This window comes from Lycium barbarum, chromosome 6 (genome assembly GCF_019175385.1).
Source record: "Lycium barbarum isolate Lr01 chromosome 6, ASM1917538v2, whole genome shotgun sequence".
NCBI lineage: Eukaryota > Viridiplantae > Streptophyta > Magnoliopsida > Solanales > Solanaceae > Lycium > Lycium barbarum.
In genome coordinates this window covers 104,122,692-104,142,607 of record NC_083342.1, presented here as the reverse complement: position 1 = coordinate 104,142,607, position 19,916 = coordinate 104,122,692, and the positions used below count along the sequence as shown (strand labels likewise).

At 35.3% G+C, this 19,916-nt stretch overlaps 2 protein-coding genes across 7 annotated transcripts; one reads left to right on the top strand and one right to left on the bottom strand.

Annotated features, from left to right (window-relative positions):
* Window positions 1-5,280: 5,280 nt before the first annotated feature.
* Window positions 5,281-11,577, bottom strand: LOC132645165 (arginyl-tRNA--protein transferase 1-like). 6 transcript variants are annotated; one of them, XM_060361968.1, is made up of 2 exons: window positions 6,145-11,577; window positions 5,281-6,052 (listed from the first exon to the last, which is right to left on the bottom strand). In XM_060361968.1, exon 1 carries the CDS (start codon window positions 11,401-11,403, stop codon window positions 9,703-9,705), a length of 1,701 nt encoding a protein of 566 aa, XP_060217951.1. In that variant the 5' UTR covers window positions 11,404-11,577; the 3' UTR covers window positions 5,281-6,052; window positions 6,145-9,702. The 6 variants fall into 6 exon arrangements, with proteins under 6 accessions (XP_060217951.1, XP_060217950.1, XP_060217954.1 ...); XM_060361967.1 differs by having other exon boundaries at window positions 5,281-6,046; XM_060361971.1 differs by having other exon boundaries at window positions 5,281-6,396; window positions 6,640-11,577.
* On the top strand, window positions 5,646-8,459 carry LOC132644306 (receptor-like protein 50). Its single transcript, XM_060360892.1, has one exon. It carries the CDS (start codon window positions 5,646-5,648, stop codon window positions 8,457-8,459), a length of 2,814 nt encoding a protein of 937 aa, XP_060216875.1.
* Window positions 11,578-19,916: the final 8,339 nt, after the last annotated feature.

The following is a 19,916-nucleotide window of genomic DNA, read 5'->3' as shown; positions in this document are numbered from 1 at the left end:
TCATATTTCATAAGTAAAGTCTTCATTCTCTTAGCCATTTCCCTTTTCTCGATGCGCAAAAAATATTTAGTTTTTTATTAAAACTCAAAAAAGTCATCAAATAGGCATTTATGCTTCGCCTCATAGCTAATAAAAATAGCTGAATCTTTAACATTAACATCTAAAATGGTGGCTTTCAATTATTAACTTAGAAATGTTGCATAAATTGTTCTGAAGTTAAATAGCAAGCATATCGTGGTACTTAATAGGTCTAGATTATCAAATTAAAAAATAAAAATAAACAGAACAAAATAGGAATATAAGATGCAACACAAAGGAGAATTGGAGCTAGCTGTAAAAACTATCAACGGTTTAATGAAGGCAATATACGTATTCTTTCTCACATTGCCAGTGAACCATTATGGACATGAATAAACTATGAGGTGAAATGATGACTTTTACCTCATGTATGTTGAGCGTTTCTCTCCAACAAAAAGTCTATAATTGTTTCATTGTCTGTCATGTTAAAAAAACAAAAAACATTAGTAAAGAGATAAAACAAAACCTATAATATTGATCTCTTTCATATTGAATAATAATTATCTTGCTTAGAGAATTGATAGTTTAGTACAAATTTGTGATATGAACTAACGTGCGACTGTGTCACCCCAAGCAAAAAGACCAAAATAGCAATGTGTTTTCTGAGGAAAAAAAAAAAAGAATTAGCCAATGGATAAAGCTCTAACAAAATAAGATAAAAATGATATAATGTACAGGTGAAGTGATAATTGGATAAAATGTACAGGTGAAGTGATAATTGGTTGCGCATTTTATAAAAGGGCACATGGTATATGAAAAGACTTTGAACTGATGCTTTTAATTTGAGAAGCTACAAGGAGCAATAATTAAATGTCAAATGAGTAGTGGACCATTTTTTTTTTTTTTTTTGGTAATAATAGTGGACGATTGAAGAGTCCTATTCGGTTACTTAGAAGGTTTTTATTTTTAATCTTTTCTAAATAAAGGGTAAGATGGTCTATCAACATTTGATGGATATTTTAGCAATTTAATTTTTAACTTTGTGACTTCCCACTTTTAAAATAGTACTAGTTTCTGGACGCGTGCGTTGTACGTGGATCCTATACCAATTAGTAAAACTTTTTAAAATAACATATATATTGTTAAAACGTGTTAGACGATTAACATGAACTTGGTACAAATACAAGCTCAAAATGAAATATGATGAGGCACTTCAACCAACTTGATAAATTAATATAAAATAATTAGTTGTTCGACTCGCAAAAGTAGTTAGGTAGGTACGATATGTAATGACATTGATTAAGATGAGAACCTTGGCGAAAATCAAATTAAGACTACGGAGTCAATAGTCTATTTATCAGTAAGACCTGAATAAAGAGTTTTTATTGACAATCTTTGAAAACCTAATTCTATTTTTTAATTTTTCATTTTGGGTGAAAGAATAAAAGTTAACTGGTCTTAAAGAAAAGAATAAACTGCACATTTGATTAGTTATCATTTTCAAAAATTTACACTTTTATGATTGACTGTGTTGAAATTTGAGTCAGTTCATTTTTAAATCTTTTCATTCAATCAATTATTGTTAGGAAGATTGTTTTGCTCAACTGCTTTGATGGCAAACTACTTCAAAACTTTCCTTTTTGTCGAAACAATTTTATGTTTGCTAAAAATAAATCATCCTTATGACTAACTACATTATGAAAAGATATAACAAATACCTCTCAGTAAAAAGAAAATGAATAATAGATATCCGTACTTTCTTAAATATGTGGAGACGATTAAGTGAAATACAATACTGTATTAGAAAGATAAGATGAAAAACTATCTGCTTAAATAGTGAAATATGTTAACATTAAAATAATAGTATTGATAGTATAATATACAAAGGTTCGTTGCGTTAGAAACTAATGATATGCTAGACTTCTTAAGCACTAGGAAGAAAGAATAGAAAATATCACCTTTTTCTCCAAAATAACTAATGCTCCTCGCACTAAGAATATAATTTTTTGATGACCCAGCAAAATTTTAAGAGCTTGTTCCAAAAACTTTAGTTTTGACGAATATTCCAATATTTCTAAAAAGAACAGCTTGAGATGTGTGAATTTGGAAGAATCCCTCGAAAACACTTGTTGACCTACAAGAAATTTAGAGTTCAAAGTCACACCTTGAAGATTATTGAGGAGAATGACAAGGAACAACATGATGAAGATAGTTAAACAAAAATAACCAAAATAGAAAAGTTATAATTTGATAAGACCTCCAAATGTACAAATAATACCAAAGAGAAGACCAAAATGAAATAAAATAACATTTAGCCATAACTCACCTAGCGGAAATTTAGAACTGTAATGAAGAGAATGTGCCAAGTACCACAGATTTATATATGTGTGTGTAAGTGAAAGGCTTAATGCAAATGCAGCCCCCTAAACTTGTTCCTTTTTTCCATTTTAGCACTTCAACTAAGTGTTGTCCTATTGAACCCCTGAACTCGTACTCAAGTGTGTGTCTATCAAACTCCCTAAATCTGATTTTTATTAGAGGCAGAAATTAAATTGGGGAAATGAAGGTGGAGAAATATTTTAGACATATGGTAAGCCATTCTTTAGGTTATATATGGATGTGTCAGTTTCTGCTGGTTCTACTCTTCCACTGCTAGCTTAATTAAGAGTTACTCTTTATTTCCCTCTCAACTGCTGTTAATCTTAGCTAAAAGATGGCATAATTAAATTAAAATGTATATTAGCATGTTGCTACATTGAAGATGGAACACTATGTAAGTCAGATTGTGTTTGATAGACACACTTGAGGACGAATTCAGGGGTTCAATAGGAACAACTCTAAATTGAGATGCCAAAATGAAAAAAGGAACAAGTTTAGGGGATCGCATATGCATTAAGTCTAAGTGAAACGATATTTCTTATAATAAATAAGATAGTAATCCGGCCAAAAAGCTTAGTCCAACTTTTACTTTTTCGGTAGCCCAATTTTTTTCCAGATTTTCTAATTGCAATATTAAAAGAATGATTTATTAATCTTTCTTCTACTAATTCGGTCCAAAATGTTACTCCGCCTTTTGAGTTTTTTGTATCCCAAAATATTGTCCAAACTTGGCATGTTAGTACAATGAAATATTAAAACTTATATCACTAACGTGTATAAGCAAATGATTAGAGAGGATACAATTATGGTATAGAATTAACATTGACAAAAAGTAATAAGAATAGAAAATAGATATACCTGATTAAAACTTCTAGATGGATTTGGTGTGCTGATGGTGACCAGATATGCAGATTTAGAATAACATCATTTGCTTATAAATAGAGATTTTTTTCCAATACACAATGAGTTTGGTAGTTTGTTGTTCAATGATGAATTTAACAATAAATAAAGGAAAAGAAAAGACTGTAAGACTGCCATACATGATTATTATTGGAAGATGAAGGAAACAAAATATTAGGACACTCCAGAGGGTGATACAAACGTAAATTTGCAGTAAGAAATGGGAAGATAAAAAGACTTTGTAATGAATGCATTAGCTTCTGGAACACGTTCCCACGTAAGACTGTATTCATCTTTTACATTTTATTATTGACTTTATTATTTATTGAAAGGTGCATTTACTTTTTAGGACAACAATTTTATATGAATAATTTTCAAGTGAAGGATAAAATGGTCCTTTCAATTTTTTATGAACATTTTAGTAATTCAACTTTGCCTTTAGAACTAGGGGTGGGCACAGTTTGGGCCAACCCGAAATCCAAACCGAAATCCAATTTTTTTAAATATATGGTTTGGATATTTGGATTATGGATTGGATTTCGGATTTTATTTTTAAAATTTATGGATTTCGGATTGGATATGGATTTAGTACTACGGATTTTTGGATATCCGAAAATCCGAAATTTTTATACCTTATATCTTGCCCTACCTATATCATATGTACCCAGTACTAATAAGTCTAGTTTCTAAAGGTCCAATGGATTAGTACCTAAGGCCCTACCTATTAAACTATTAAGTCCAATATACAATTTTCTACTAAATCAAATATAATATAGGGTTTTCTTACTTCTCATGTCTCAAAAGTCACACAAACTCTCACGTTAGTGTGACCACGGCAGAGTTCGTTGTTATTTTTCCAGATGACTACTTAGAATTTATTTTGCTCATTTTCGTAGATTTTATTTTGTTAATTTCCACTTTTCCAGAATGCTTTTGTTTGGTATGGATTTATTATGTTAGATATGACTTGGATTTGTTAATCCTAATTTGAACGGGAAGGCTTTTTTTTACTGAGCAATTAAGATTTAGATTTACCTCTGTGAAACTAACACATGAATTTCGTTCATAATAAGTTTTCCTTAAGTCTCAAGAGTCAAATCCGAAAATCCGAAATATCCAAACCGAACTTAAAATATCCAATCCAATCCGAACTTATTTGGATTGGATTTGGATTGTAATTTCTTCAATCCGAAAACTGAATATCCAAACCGAAAATTTCATATCCAATCCGATGGCCCGAACGCCCACCCCTATTTAGAATCTTTCCATTTTTAGTATAATATGATGATAAACGCAGTATTTAACTCTTTCTTATACCGTCAATCAAAAACTGCACGAGTTGCACATGCATTGTATTCTCTAATCTCTCTAATCAAACATAGTGTGCGGGATCTTATGCTGAATTATCTTTTCAATCTCTTCCTTTGATATATTATCCTTACTTAGCTGTTTCCTTTTCACATTTTTCTTTTGAAAATGCTGAAAACAAAGATGGGAAAGATATATTCCACGCATATTTTAATCTGAAAGTGCCAAGTATTTTAATTCAACTTGGCTCATTTGATTAAGCTCCACGAGGAATCGAGGATAATTTTCTTCATTTGAGAAGTCATTAAAACTTGCATGCACTAATAACTTTACCAATTATAAGAAAAAATAATAATAAACTTTTTCATTTTCAATAATTCACATGCCAAAAGTCAATCAAACTTAAGCAGCATCAATGTCTGAAACCGGGTCAATTAGTACCTGGAAGCATGTTTAGGCAATCGGCTAGCTACAGGTAAAAGGACTAGCTAGTATATGTCACACGATGTAATATTATAATTGGAGAACTATTTTTTATATATATATTGATTTATAAATCTATTGAAATGAAACTAAAGTTCGGTAGATGTGAGAAGATTGCTGCATGTCAAATTTAGAGAAGCTGCTTCAAGTGTTCCTTCAACTACATAACACACTTTATGGGTCAACACTCGGTTTCAACGTACATAAAATAATGTATAAACTAATCATCTTGTTCGACTTGTGTCTTTATCTGCTTCAAGTGTTCCTTCAACTACATAACACACTTTATGGGTCAACACACGGTTTCAACGTACATAAAATAATGTATAAACTAATCATCTTGTTCGACTTGTGTCTTTATCTTAAAATAGGCTAATAATTGGGGGACTGTTAGCCAAAAGATAATAGTATGAAAACAGCCATATCGAACCAAAAAAAAAATCCAGGTTTGTTTATTCGCACGAGGATGACCCCGCATCCTCATGCAAGTTTGGGCTTATTTTATACGTTTCAGATCCACAGAAGCTTCAGCTTTCCCTCTCTGTTTCACAGTCTAAATGAGAAGTCAAATGGTTTCTCAGCTTTTCTTGATCCTACTAATCTCCATTTGCTGTAGAATGAGCTATGTAGTGGCAGCTAATTCCAGCAAGTGTCTTCAGGATCAGAAGATGTTGCTTCTGCAGCTCAGAAATAACCTTACTTATGATTCTGAAGTATCCACCAAGCTAGTGAATTGGAATGAGAGAATTGATTGCTGTCAATGGCAGGGTGTCACTTGCAACGGTGCAGGCCAAGTTATTAGTCTTGACCTTACTAATGAATTGTTTTCAGGCAGTATCAATCCATTAGCAAATCTTAAGTTTCTCTCTGTAATCCGTCTTGATGGGAACTACTTATCTGCTCCAATTCCGGAGTTCTTCGCGGATTTCACCAATCTAACTGTCTTGAGTCTAAATTCCTGCAACTTGATAGGAGAAGCACCTCAGAAAATATTCCAGGTACCAACTCTGCAGACTATTGACTTATCAGTAAATGAGATGCTTGGGGGTTCTTTACCTGAATTTCCTCCAAATGGATCTCTCCAAGCACTGCGGCTTAGTCGTACAAAATTTTCAGGAATTTTACCCGAGTCTATAGGGAACCTTAAGATGTTGTCACATGTTGAACTTGAAGCTTGTAATTTTACAGGTCCAATTCCAACTTCTATGGAAAATCTAACCCACCTTGTTCATCTGGATTTCGACTGGAATAGCTTCTCCAGTTCGTTTCCATCTTTTAAGCTGTCCAAAAATCTCACTTTTATAAGATCTGCTAGAAATAAATTGACAGGAATATCATCCGACTGGGAAGGCTTTGATAATCTTGAGTATCTTGACCTGAGTAACAATTCAATTTCTGGGCTCATTCCAGCATCATTGTTTTACCTACCCTCACTTACAGCTTTAGTTCTGTCCAACAACAAGTTTTCTGGCCAAATAACTGACTTACAAAATGTAACTTCTCCACTAGAAGATATTGACTTGAGTGCCAACAAATTGGAAGGGCCAATACCTGAGTTTATATTTGAACTTCACGGTCTTTTTGGTCTTTCACTTTCATCCAACAAGTTCAATGGGACTGTGCAGTTGAAGAAATTCACAGAGTTCGATAAGCTTTTAAGTCTTGATCTGTCCCACAACAGTTTATCAGTTGACACAGATATAAGTGAATCAGAATTTTCCTTGCTACCCCAGCTGAATTCTTTCATGTTAGCATCATGCAATCTGCAAAATATTTCCTTCCTCAAGAACCAATCGAAGTTGTCAATGTTAGATCTATCAAATAACCAGCTTACCGGTGAAATACCAAACTGGTTGGTGGAAATCAATGATGGACTTCTTCGTTTTCTGAATCTTTCTTTCAATAAATTCACACATATTCAAGAACCTTATACATTTGGTTTTCTAAATTACCTTAATCTGCATTCAAATCTGCTCACTGGGGTTATTCCATTACCACCACGTGCAGCTGCATATATTGACTTCTCCGACAATAACTTTGCTACTTTGATACCGCCTGACTTTGGCAATTATCTCGTAACCGCTCAGTTCCTCTCAATTGCAAACAACAAAGTTATCGGTAGTATCCCTTCTTCAATCTGCAATTCCAGCTATCTTGAAGTACTTGACTTGTCTAACAACAGTTTGCATGGCACAATACCGCCATGTTTAGCAGAAAAGAGCAGCACACTGAAAGTACTTAACCTGGGAAAGAACAATTTCATAGGAAATATACCTGAAAAGTTTTCTTATAATTGTGAGTTAGAGAGCCTCGACCTCAGTCAGAATCACTTAACAGGTCTGCTTCCTCGTTCTTTATCCAACTGCACAAGGCTAAAGGTATTAAATCTTGGAAACAACAAGATCAAGGATACTTTCCCCTGCTGGTTGAGGGACAATTCAAATCTTCGGGTACTTGTATTACGCTTCAATGGTTTCCATGGGAACATTGATTGCTCTCGAGCGTCTTCCAACTGGACCTCTCTTCAAATCATGGACCTAGCTTCCAATAATTTAAGTGGCATTCTCCCCCGAGGTTCACTCTTGGAGCTAAAAGCACTGATGGTTGACCCATCTTTAGCATATTCACGCTCTGATATCTTGCATTTTGGGTCTCAACTTGGGTCGGTATACTATCAGGATAGAGTCACTGTTTCTCTTAAAGGACAAAATGTTGAACTGACAAAGATCCTTCTCTTCTTCACCTCCATTGATTTTTCAAGTAACAATTTTGTGGGGGACATACCAGAGACAGTTGGAGATCTCCAATTACTTTATCTTCTCAACATTTCACACAACAATCTCACAGGTCAAATCCCTTCAGCAATTGGAAATTTGAAGCAATTGGGATCACTGGACCTCTCATTCAACAGGTTAGGTGGCAATATCCCAGAAAAGCTTGCTAGCCTCACATCACTTTCCGTCTTAAACTTATCATATAATGAATTGGTTGGAATGATTCCACGAGGCAACCAAATTCAAACCCTTGAAGATGCTTTCATAGGAAACAAGGGGCTCTGTGGGTTTCCGCTGAACATAACTTGCAAAAATAACTCAGCAGTGACACCTCCACAGCAGCCAGAACTTGAAGAGGACAGATTCATTTCAAGGACGGAGATTTATGTCAGCGTTGAGTTAGGATTTGTTGTTGGAATCGGGATCATCTTTATACCACTTTTGTTATCTAAAAGATGGAACCACTTGTACAACAAACTAGTCGACAGATTGATATTAAGAATATTTCAGCAGCAAGATCAAGATGGGAGAACTAGTAAGAGCAGTAGAGTAGTATCTAGGAAGAAGGCAGCAGGGAAATCAAGAGGCACTCGTTAAGTTCACAAGATGTAACACTTCCCTGCAGCATGACTGCTCACTATTACCTCTAATTGTTTCCACTGTGTGTTATCAGTGTTTCTTACCTTTCATGATTCATTTTAGTTGCTTCTTATTAGATAGTAGAAGAAAAAAAATGCAATCTTGCTTCTTTCTGCTTTATAGTTGTAGGAAATAGCTCAGTGAATAGCCATAACAAAAAAAACTATTACCAACTAAATCAAAGTAAAATGGCTTCTGCATGATCTTTTCCCTGAAAGAGAATGATTTGGAGAAAAGTTCATCCAAATATACACCTTAAAATTTCTATTGCAGATAAAGAATGTACTAAGGCATAGTCATGTAATGTTCTCAAAAGTTAACCAAAGCATAGCATTATAAGAAGCCAAAAAGGAAAGTAACATTGCCTCAGGTCAATTACGAAGAAACATTTCAACAAGCACCTGCTGAGCAAGTGTGCAGTAGAGACATTATGCAACAAGATTCAGAACCAAGCTCTTTTTTTTTTTTTTTTGGGAGCATTACAAGTATCCTGTTGTATATATTTCCACGACTATATGACATATTTCCATATTCAGAAAGTGAGGAGAGATCGGAGTTTTATATCCAAAATGAAAACTGGGTAAAGGCGTAAACCATTGTGTCCATAGCTGAAAAGATGTTCTTTGTTCCACCTACCAACAGGTCAATCACCCAGGAGTTTTTTGTCAAACAATTTAATGAACCTACTATTAAAATTATTTGCAATGCAAGGATGCTAGACGAAGAAGGTGCTGCTTTTATTTTATACATGGAAGAGAGGTAAAGAAAGCCACATGATCCTTGGAAGATTTTCAAGCAAGTACCATATTGAGTAGCTCCACCCCAATCTGATCCTTGTTTGTACCAAATCGACTAGCAGAGAAGCAACGTACCAACTGCAAGTCCCTATGCTATGGTAAATGCACAATGCAGCTTAATTTAACAGTTAAAAGTAATTCTCCTCTAGTTTGTATCCCCAAACACACCAACGAATACACTGTTGAAGAACAAACTTCTGGCGGCTTTCCCAGGCTCCCTAGCTCTACCGTCAACTCGAGGACATGATATTCCCAACGAGAACAACTTTTTGGACTCATTGCAGAGTCAGCTTAACGAATAAACCATTCGTTCAGAGAGCTCTGCACCAACAGCCCCCATTTATCTCTGCAGTTGTCTCCATATACCGCCTTTCACTGGAACCAAAAGCTTGCCTCAACTCCTCTCAATCTTCTGCTTTGGGCAGTTTGATGTCACTGCTCTCAACAACCAATTCATCATCTGAATCTTCATAATTAAATTCGTCCATTTCCTCATCCTCATCCTCACCAACAAAAATATCATTTGATCCGTGAAAGCGCTGTTCATCCGTTTCCTCCTCATAATTTTCAAGGGTACTCAGCGGAAGAGGCTCTCCATTTTGTGTGGCAAAATCAGATAAAACTATGTACCGTTTCCTGTCAAGCAGTGGCTTGGCAACATCAAATGGAACCCACTGATAACGCAACAGGCAGAGAAGCTCAGAAGGCCGGTATGCTGCTTTGTATCTCATTTTGCTGCAGGAGTGAATGTAGTAGCCCAGATAATAGTACTGCAAACTTGGACAATGTACTTGATTCTGTGCAACCCACCTTATTTCTTGTAGGGAGGAATACTTACCTAATGATAAGAAGGCAAAATCTGGATCCCAGAATAAATATTTACTCGACAGACACTTGGGGAGAATATCTATGACACCAACTGCAACTAGCCGTCCATCAATCAGATACTGCTGATGGAAAGAACCAAAGCCACAAGGGGGAACGGTAAGGTCCCCTGATGACGGTGGAACGAATATTAAGGGTGTATCAACCAAAAATCTCCTGTATGAGCTCTCAGCGACTTCATCAGGAGAATCATTGTGCACACTAATCTGGTACCTCCTATACAAGGAATATTCTTCGGGATCAAAACTGGCCCTTTTAAGATGAGCCTCAAATGTCCTCCTTTTGAGCTCGGGGTTTTCGTGTGCTGTTGATGAGAAGCTCTCTTTACTACAGCTTCTTGATGAGGATTGCTTCGACTCATTCTGGTTACTGACTACGGCAACTCGTCTTTCGGAAGAGTAGAAGTTTATATGTCCATTGCAAGCTCTAACTAATAAGCCCAATGATTCTGCTAGACTGTTTAGATGGCTCCCTAGTTTTTCAGCAATCACTTTTGGGGTATCAGCAGCTTGCCCCCTTTCCCCAGCCCCCAATTCTGATGATTTTTCGTGCTCAACATCTTTTCTTTGTCGCCTTAAAGTAGCTGCAATCTGGAAAGAGATGCTGCTGGTAAATAACAGATCCTCTGACCCTTGAGTGGATAACTTTCTTTTCGCAGGTGCAACCTTTTTCACAGAGGCTCTTGGAAACTGGAAATCAGAAGAAAGATCCCCACCTCCAATGCACACATGTACTGCTTTATCTATCTGACTTTCCATATGGGGGATCAACGGTTCAGTTTTGTACTTTTCTTCAAGGTTACCTGGTTGTGAATCGCCTGAAGAATCCTTTAAGTCATCTGAACTTTTATCCAATGTGCCATCCAGAAACCTCTGCATTCGTTTCAGCACTCGACGTTGTTCCTTGGAAGGAACAAAATCAGTTGATTTGAGACGGATGGTGTAAGATGGACAGCATGTCGTTTCCATCTCAGGTTTGTACAAGAGACAGCCGGCTCTTCTCCATCCTCTATCTAGAAGGGCTTGATAGTCATCAACTGTCAGACTGCGTGCCCATAATCTGTGAGAGATACTAGTGCGTCCACCAGATTTACAGTAATCACATGAGCTTCTACACTGACCAACATCATCAACCACTGAATCACCGCTGCTATTGCTATTGCTATGACTGCTGCTGCTGCTGCTCGCTTCACTTCCCATCTTCTTCTTCTTCTCAGACATCTTAGATCTTCTAGGTTTTTCTCCTCTGGGAAACGAAAGTGTTTTTGAATTGAATGAGGTCCGAGGTAGTTGACTCGTTATGGGACAGATAGATAGAGTAGCTGGAATTCAAACCTGTAGAACAAGTCCTAATGGAGATATCCCCGATTAAGAAAAGAACAATTGGTAATGGAATTCGCCTCTTTTCCTTTTACTTTTATATATTGCGTGCTTGATGTGCACTTCTCCGTCAAATCCGAGTCACCGGTGTTAGCTTCAAGGTTTCACTTATTAATTTTGACGATAACAAATCAATATAATTATTAATAAAAAAACATTTACTTGTGGTAAATTTATTTTTGGTATAGGTTTATTTGATGAAGAAGGATTTTGTGAAGATCTAATCAAATATGGAAAAGAAGATATTACGAGATAGAATTAAGAAAGAAGATGTGAAAGAAAAATACTTACTCAAATCAAGGTACAAGAATTAAGGGAAGAATATTTACTACGATCTTATGGAAGGAAAATATTCTACAAAAGAAAAAGATCAAGATCAAGATCAATCTGGTACTTAAGGAAGGTCCAAAATCTATGGAGCATCAAGATATGCCAGAAGATTCAAGTTCACAAAAGAGTCCATATTCAGAGTGATCAAACTCCTAATTCAAGAAGATGGATGTGACTACATTCAAATTAATATAAATCAAGATCCAAGATGAAATGAAGAGGATCTTGAAATTCTCTTGGGTTGATTAAATAAAAGCTCATATTTGTACAAGCCAGAAAAGAAAAGAAATATTTGAATTTGCATTTCAAATATGAATATACATCTACTACGGGTTGGAAGGAAAGAAAGATCTCTACTACAAGTCTACAGTTGCAAATCTCGTGAAGACCATGGAGATTTAGTTTATTGTGAAGATTTGTTGACTATGGAAGGAGGATATTGAGTGAATATCAGTTATTGAAAAAGATTCTATTTTCCATAATCAAGAATGGAAAATTCAGGGTGTTCAAATTACTACCATCATTTATGAAAGAATACATTATTATATTCTATATCTTGGAAAATACATGTGTTCAAGGAAAGTAAATAAGAGTTGCGGCTCAAGGCAGAGGCAAACGGAAATAAACTATTGTTGGCATCTATTTAAGAAGAAGTGGACAGAAAGGGAAAGTTTGGTACTAAGTTATTGCTAGCATCTATTCTGCTTGGAATATTCTACAAGTCAACATAAGGCAATCAAAGAAGGGCAATGCAGCACAGTACTAAGTTATTAAAGGAATGAGTACAATTATCATTCCTTAAATAAAGATTCTCTCTTAATGAGACAAGGATGTCCAAGTTCAAGCCCGTATTCAAGTAAGCAATCAATTTTATGGAAAGAGATTTGGTGGATCGCATCACTGCTACAAAAAGAGATTCTTACATCGGTCAAATTCAAATGAACAAGTATAAATAGGAGCAAGTGAAGCGAGATGAGATACGCAGCCACTTATACTTTCGTCTCAACCTTCTCAAGTTCTTTGCTCTACTTTTCATAAGCATTGTAATCCTGAGTGACTTACTGTGTAAACAAAAAAGAGAGGAGAGATATAGTATAGTTGGTGAGGCTTTGTATTGAGAGGTTGTGTCGTTGTTCGTTTCTTTGGTGGGAGAGTGAAAACCAAAGAGTCGTTGTTGGTGAGCGAGTGAAAACCCAACTTTATACGTTGTTGGTGAGCGTGTCAAAACCAAACCTTGTTCGTTGTTGGTGAGCGAGTGAAAACCAACCTTGTAAACGTTGGTGGTGAACGAGGAAAACCACAAAGGCTGTACTCAACTCAAACTATAAAGAGCTTAAAGAGATAACCTCCTTGCAACCCAAGGGGACTGGATTAGGATACCACATTGGTTCCGAACCAGTATAAAAATTCCTGGTGTCATTTATTTTATTGCTCTCATATTATATTCTGCACCCTTACTATTTATTGTGGTTTATATTTGTGCAAATCGAAGGACTGATAATTTTGTGCATGCTGTCTCGCCATCAGTCGACTGGCACCAAACAGTAGTCGACTAGATTTTTTTAACAGCCTTACAATTCACCCCCCCCCCCCCCTTCTTGTACTTTCAATTAGTATCAGAGCCTCGTCTCACATTTTTGTTTTTGCTTAACAGCAAGTGAGGAAAGATCCATGGCAGGACATCAAATTACCGAAGCCATGTTTCAAGTGGGACTCTCAACAAGCAGGCCACCCTACTTCAATGGTTTATACTACAAGCAGTGGAAGGATAGAATGAAGATCTATGTTCAATCAACAGATTATAGTGCTTGGCTAGTTATTAAGAATGGGCCGAGGCCTATTCCGAATAATAGTGCTGAAAGGAAGGTTGAAAGAGAGACACCCATATTTGACTACACAAAAGAACATTTGGATATTATGCAAACAAATGCTAGAGCAATGTACCTGCTCCATTATGCTCTTGGTGAAGAAGAATATGAGACAATATCCGCTTGTAAAACTGCTAAAGAAATATGGGACAAATTGGAAGCTATCCATGAGGGCACCGTAAAAAATAAGGAATATCAAGAAAACTTGGATAAGGCATCCAACAACGTCAAAAGGAAAAGAAGAAAGAAGCAGAAAGCTCAATCCATCCAGAATCAAGAGGTTCAACAAAGAGAGAACATACACTGCTATGAATGTGGTAAACTTGGACATATTAAATCAAAGTGTCCTAACAACAACAACCACAAGAATTCTAGAATTTCAACTTGGAGCGACGAGGATGAATCTGATAAAGAGAGCAATCACGGAGAAATGGCGCTCATGTGCTTCCTGGAAGGAAAACAAAGCGACAAAAATTACAGAACCTCTTCTTCGAGTGACGAGGAAGAAACCGACGAGGTATGTCATACTCCTATCATGACTTGTAATAATTGTGATGATTTGCAGGAAACTCTAGATCTAGCTTTGAAAGATTTGCAAATAATTCTTAGTGCATTCAAGAAAGTTAAACGAGAAAAGAAAGACTTGGATATTCGACTTAAGGAATGGCAGACTAAATATGACTTACTTCAAGAAGAAAATTCTGAGTTGCACAAGCAAATGAAGACTTTGCACAAATCTTCTAGTCACCACTTTGATCAATGGAAGTCGACTCATCTCCTTAAGAACTACCAGTTGACTGAAAAGGGGTCCACTAGTAGATGCCCTACTTCAACAAAGTCAACTCAGGTAAGGTTCAAGTCGACTAATAAGGCAACTGCAGGTGAACACTCTTATTCTCATATTATATGTCATTACTGTGGTAATTCTGGACATAAAGCATTTATGTGCAATTACGCTAGAAATCATGTAAGATCTAAATATGTTTGGAGACCCAAACACTTACATGCATCTCCAACTACACAATTTACTAACCATGAAGGACCCAAAAAGACTTGGGTACCAAACACAAACTGATTTGTTTTGTAGGAATTTCTTGAGTCTAGCCATAAATAGAATCACTGACATTTGCATAGTGGCTGGTCAAGGAACGAGATTAAAGATGATTCAAAGTTCATATATATTCTACAAATTGAAGGAACTACAACATATGTTGGTAAAGTTTAAATGAATGGTATTATTGAAGATTATTCAAGTTTCTCTTACTGCATTAGGTGATGTATATCTAGCTGTTGTTTAATATGGTATTAGTCAACTATATATGATTTGAGTCGACTAATTGCATCATGCTATTATTTTGTTGGTACTGGTTATAACCTTGACCTGGAGACCTTGAATAACTCGAATACATGTCTTGCGATTTTTTTAATCTATATATGTCACAAGCTATTAGGACAACCAAGCATACAATCGTTATTGATATCATACAAATTTAATTCATATATATGTGGGTCTGAGATTATTCTTGAAGGAATCCCATGTATGATATTCTCTCTCTTGGTAAGATTATTAACACCTCATTCAAAGCCCAAGAACGTTGTATAACTTGAGGCCTTCATAACCTCCTCATATGGACATATTCAAAATCTTGAAGACAAGAGGAAGAAAAATCACTTCTTGATTATTCTCGTCCTTTTGGTTGCAAATGTCTATCGTCATGGTAAGGACCAAGGGGTAAAATTCATGGTATATTCTGTAATCTTTACTACTTATAATTCTTATGGCTTTTAAACAATTAGTTAGAAAGATCTTTATGCACATTCTCTTTAGACTAATGTTTGTTGAAGTGAAATTAAGCATGAAGATGAAAAGCGTACTCTAGACAACAAGCAATCGATTGATATGAATATGTATGTACAAGCTTTAACCAGAGATGAAGCATTGAAATAAATGAAAGATTCCAGCAATGCAAGAAAAGTTGAATGCAAATGGAGGAAATAACATATGGGAACTTATAGCCAAGGAAAATGATCTACTATTATGGATATTCAGATGAACCTTATGAAAATGGTGAGGTTGTAAGAACTAAGGGTAAACTTGTAGCCCAAGGTTTCACAACAAGAAGATTTTACAAGGTATTCGAACTTGAGATGATTATGAGGGAGAATTAACATCCTTCTTCAAGTTTCAAATAATGCAAAGTTAGATGAGAAGTTTTTTTAGCGAAGCCAAGTATTGAAAGGGAGTACTCAAGAGATTTTGTATGAAAAATTCATTGAACACGAATACTGTAGTAAGCTCATCATATCTCTCTCGCAAAGAAGAAAAACGGTAAGTACACAAATCAAAAGTGCCAAGGTATGATTAACTCTTTATTGTAATTCAATAATTATTAGATTTCGTGTTTAAGCCACCCTATTCTTTTATAAAAAGATTATTGAGATTTCTGGTTGTAACTCAAAAATTTGATTTTTGTATCCAAGAACTAACAATTTTGATCTAGCGGGATACCCTCAGATGCAAACCTTGCAGGAGACAAAGTTGACTAGCATAAATCATGTTTTGATCATGTATTTCATGAAGCGTCAAGAGCAAGGATTCACAACTTTATCTAGCTGATAAAAGATTATATGGAAGCTTGCATTGAAGACATTACATATTAAGATGCAGATATTTTCTCACTTTGAGGAAAGAAATTGATATGACAATGAGTACAAATTTATATCCTCTCATGATACAAATTGGTTCATTATTCTCTTAACTACTATATGTTTATCATTTGTGAGTTTGCAAGACATTGAAAATATTTTTGAAGATTGAGTCAATCACAAATTTTCTAAAAATGGACTCAAAATATTTCCTACAGTGCTACATTTTTGTAAGACCAAAATAAACTCACTTGTTCTGAATTGGTCTTTGGTCAACCCATTATAACTGTGAAATGACTTTGATATTGAATTAATGGTTTAGACATTTTTATCAAAATTAATTTTGGGTTACTTGAGATTCTACATGTGATAATTGTGATTTAAATGTTTGTATGACTCTTAATGCTTATTAGTTCATATTGTAAACCGGATATGAGAATTTGCAATTATTTGTAAGTATATCCTCAAAAGTACTTTGGGAAAATTAAGCATCCGTGAGTTTTTTTTGCTCTAAATCTTTGCTGAGGTGCAGCTATACGCCCCACCCTTTTGATGATGCCAAAAGGGGGAGAAGTTTTCCTGTACAAAACATTTGCTTTGATAATATTTTTAGACAGGAAATGCACAAGAAGAGCGATAAAGCATAAAGTGAGGGGGAGCCACTCCTTCAAGTTGTGCTTTAACAATCAAGGAACATAAATTTAGGGGGAGCTTACTAATTCGGGGAAGTTCACATCCTTCTTATCATCTTCGATTCTATCTTTTATTAAAATTGAAAGTTTTGTACTCAATGATTTGCCATCATCAAAAAGAGGGAGATTGTTAGGTCCAAGGTTTCACTTATTAATTTTGACGATAACAAATCAATATAATTATTAATAAAAGAACATTTACTTGTGGTAAATTTATTTTTGGTATAGGTTTATTTGATGAAGAAGGATTTTGTGAAGATCTAATCAAATATGGAAAAGAAGATATTACGAGATAGAATTAAGAAAGAAGATGTGGAAGAAAAATACTTACTCAAATCAAGGTACAAGAATTAAGGGAAGAATATTTACTACGATCTTATGGAAGGAAAATATTCTACAAAAGAAAAAGATCAAGATCAAGATCAATCTGGTACTTAAGGAAGGTCCAAAATCTATGGAGCATCAAGATATGCCAGAAGATTCAAGTTCACAAAAGAGTCCATATTCAGAGTGATCAAACTCCTAATTCAAGAAGATGGATGTGACTACATTCAAATTAATATAAACCAAGATCCAAGGTGAAATGAAGAGGATCTTGAAATTCTCTTGGGTTGATTAAATAAAAGTTCATATTTGTACAAGCCAGAAAAGAAAAGAAATATTTGAATTTGCATTTCAAATATGAATATACATCTACTACGGGTTGGAAGGAAAGAAAGATCTCTACTACAAGTCTACAGTTGCAAATCTCGTGAAGACCATGGAGATTTAGTTTATTGTGAAGATTTGTTGACTATGGAAGGAGGATATTGAGTGAATATCAGTTATTGAAAAAGATTCTATTTTCCATAATCAAGAATGGAAAATTCAGGGTGTTCAAATTACTACCATCATTTATGAAAGAATATATTATTATATTCTATGTCTTGGAAAATACATGTGTTCAAGGAAAGTAAATAAGAGTTGCGGCTCAAGGCAGAGGCAAACGGAAATAAACTATTGTTGGCGTCTATTTAAGAAGAAGTGGACAGAAAGGGAAAGTTTGGTACTAAGTTATTGCTAGCATCTATTCTGCTTGGAATATTCTACAAGTCAACATAAGGCAATCAAAGAAGGGCAATGCAGCACAGTACTAAGTTATTAAAGGAATGAGTACAATTATCATTCCTTAAATAAAGATTCTCTCTTAATGAGACAAGGATGTCCAAGTTCAAGCCCGTATTCAAGTAAGCAATCAATTTTATGGAAAGAGATTTGGTGGATCGCATCACTGCTACAAAAAGAGATTCTTACATCGGTCAAATTCAAATGAACCAGTATAAATAGGAGCAAGCGAAGCGAGATGAGATACGCAACCACTTATACTTTCGTCTCAACCTTCTCAAGTTCTTTGCTCTACTTTTCATAAGCATTGTAATCCTGAGTGACTTACTGTGTAAACAAAAAAGAGAGGAGAGATATAGTATAGTTGGTGAGGCTTTGTATTGAGAGGTTGTGTCATTGTTCGTTTCTTTGGTGGGAGAGTGAAAACCAAAGAGTCGTTGTTGGTGAGCGAGTGAAAACCCAACTTTATACGTTGTTGGTGAGCGTGTCAAAACCAAACCTTGTTCGTTGTTGGTGAACGAGTGAAAACCAACCTTGTAAACGTTGGTGGTGAACGAGGAAAACCACAAAGGTTGTACTCAACTCAAACTATAAAGAGCTTAAAGAGATAACCTCCTTGCAACCCAAGGGGACTGGATTAGGATACCACATTGGTTCCGAACCAGTATAAAAATTCCTGGTGTAATTTATTTTATTGCTCTCATATTATATTCTGCACCCTTACTATTTATTGTGGTTTATATTTGTGCAAATCGAAGGACTGATAATTTTGTGCATGCTGTGTCGCCATAAGTCGACTGGCACCAAACAGTAGTCGACTAGATTTTTTTAACAGGCTTACAATTCACCCCCTCTCTTGTACTTTCAAACGGATCTACCCTATGATGGAACCCAACTCTTAGATACTTTGAGTAAGTTTTTTTTTTTTTTTTGGTTTCCTTTTGATCCCATTATTTTTCCTTTAACAAAATTGTTAAGGCTTATTGGGTTGAGAGAAAAAAGGCAAAAAATATATTAGATTTTAAAGAAAAAAATTGATTGTAGTGCGATCTAAAAGAGTTGTTATGTCATCACGTTTAAGTGTTAACTTCAAATATTAATTTGAATAATAGTAAGCAATTTGCACTTGTTCATTAATATTGTGCTGCATAAACTATATCTTATGAGACACCAAGAAAAATTAGTAAGTCTAACCAAAATCAGAAAAAACATAAAAATACGGTATATATATATATTAGGATTTTAAGCTCAAGCTTAGTTGATGTGAATGAGAAATGGAGGGAAAATTAAAAATTTGAGCAAAGTTCCTTTTAGAAAGAGCACTTTGTACCACATTGGTAGTGGAAAGGGAGAGTTGTGTATTTATATATCAAAACACATCTTCTAGCTCATAAAGGGTTAAGAAGACGACCTCCCCTCGCGCCGTCGTCGTCGCTCGACTTTGGATTTGGATTTGGGCAAATGATCTGATTGATTGATAATCTTTTTGGACCAAATTTATTTTTCCAAAGGTACTTCCGCTCCCAGGACTTCTTGCAATTAAAATTTCTCAACTTCTTCTTTTCACATTCAGTGCATTGTTTTACAAACTATTAAATTGTGAGTGTCCTGTGATTTGCTCCGTTTATTTGAGTTTGCTGGAGTTTTGTGGTTTGTAGTGCCGCTACTACAAAAACGTTCTTCCGTTCTATCCTGGGAGGAAGTAACCCATTTC

Coding starts and splice junctions, on each gene's coding strand:
- LOC132645165 (XM_060361968.1), bottom strand. CDS start 11,403: ATGTCTGAGAAGAAGAAGAAGATGGGAAGTGAAGCGAGCAGCAGCAGC.
- LOC132644306 (XM_060360892.1), top strand. CDS start 5,646: ATGAGAAGTCAAATGGTTTCTCAGCTTTTCTTGATCCTACTAATCTCC.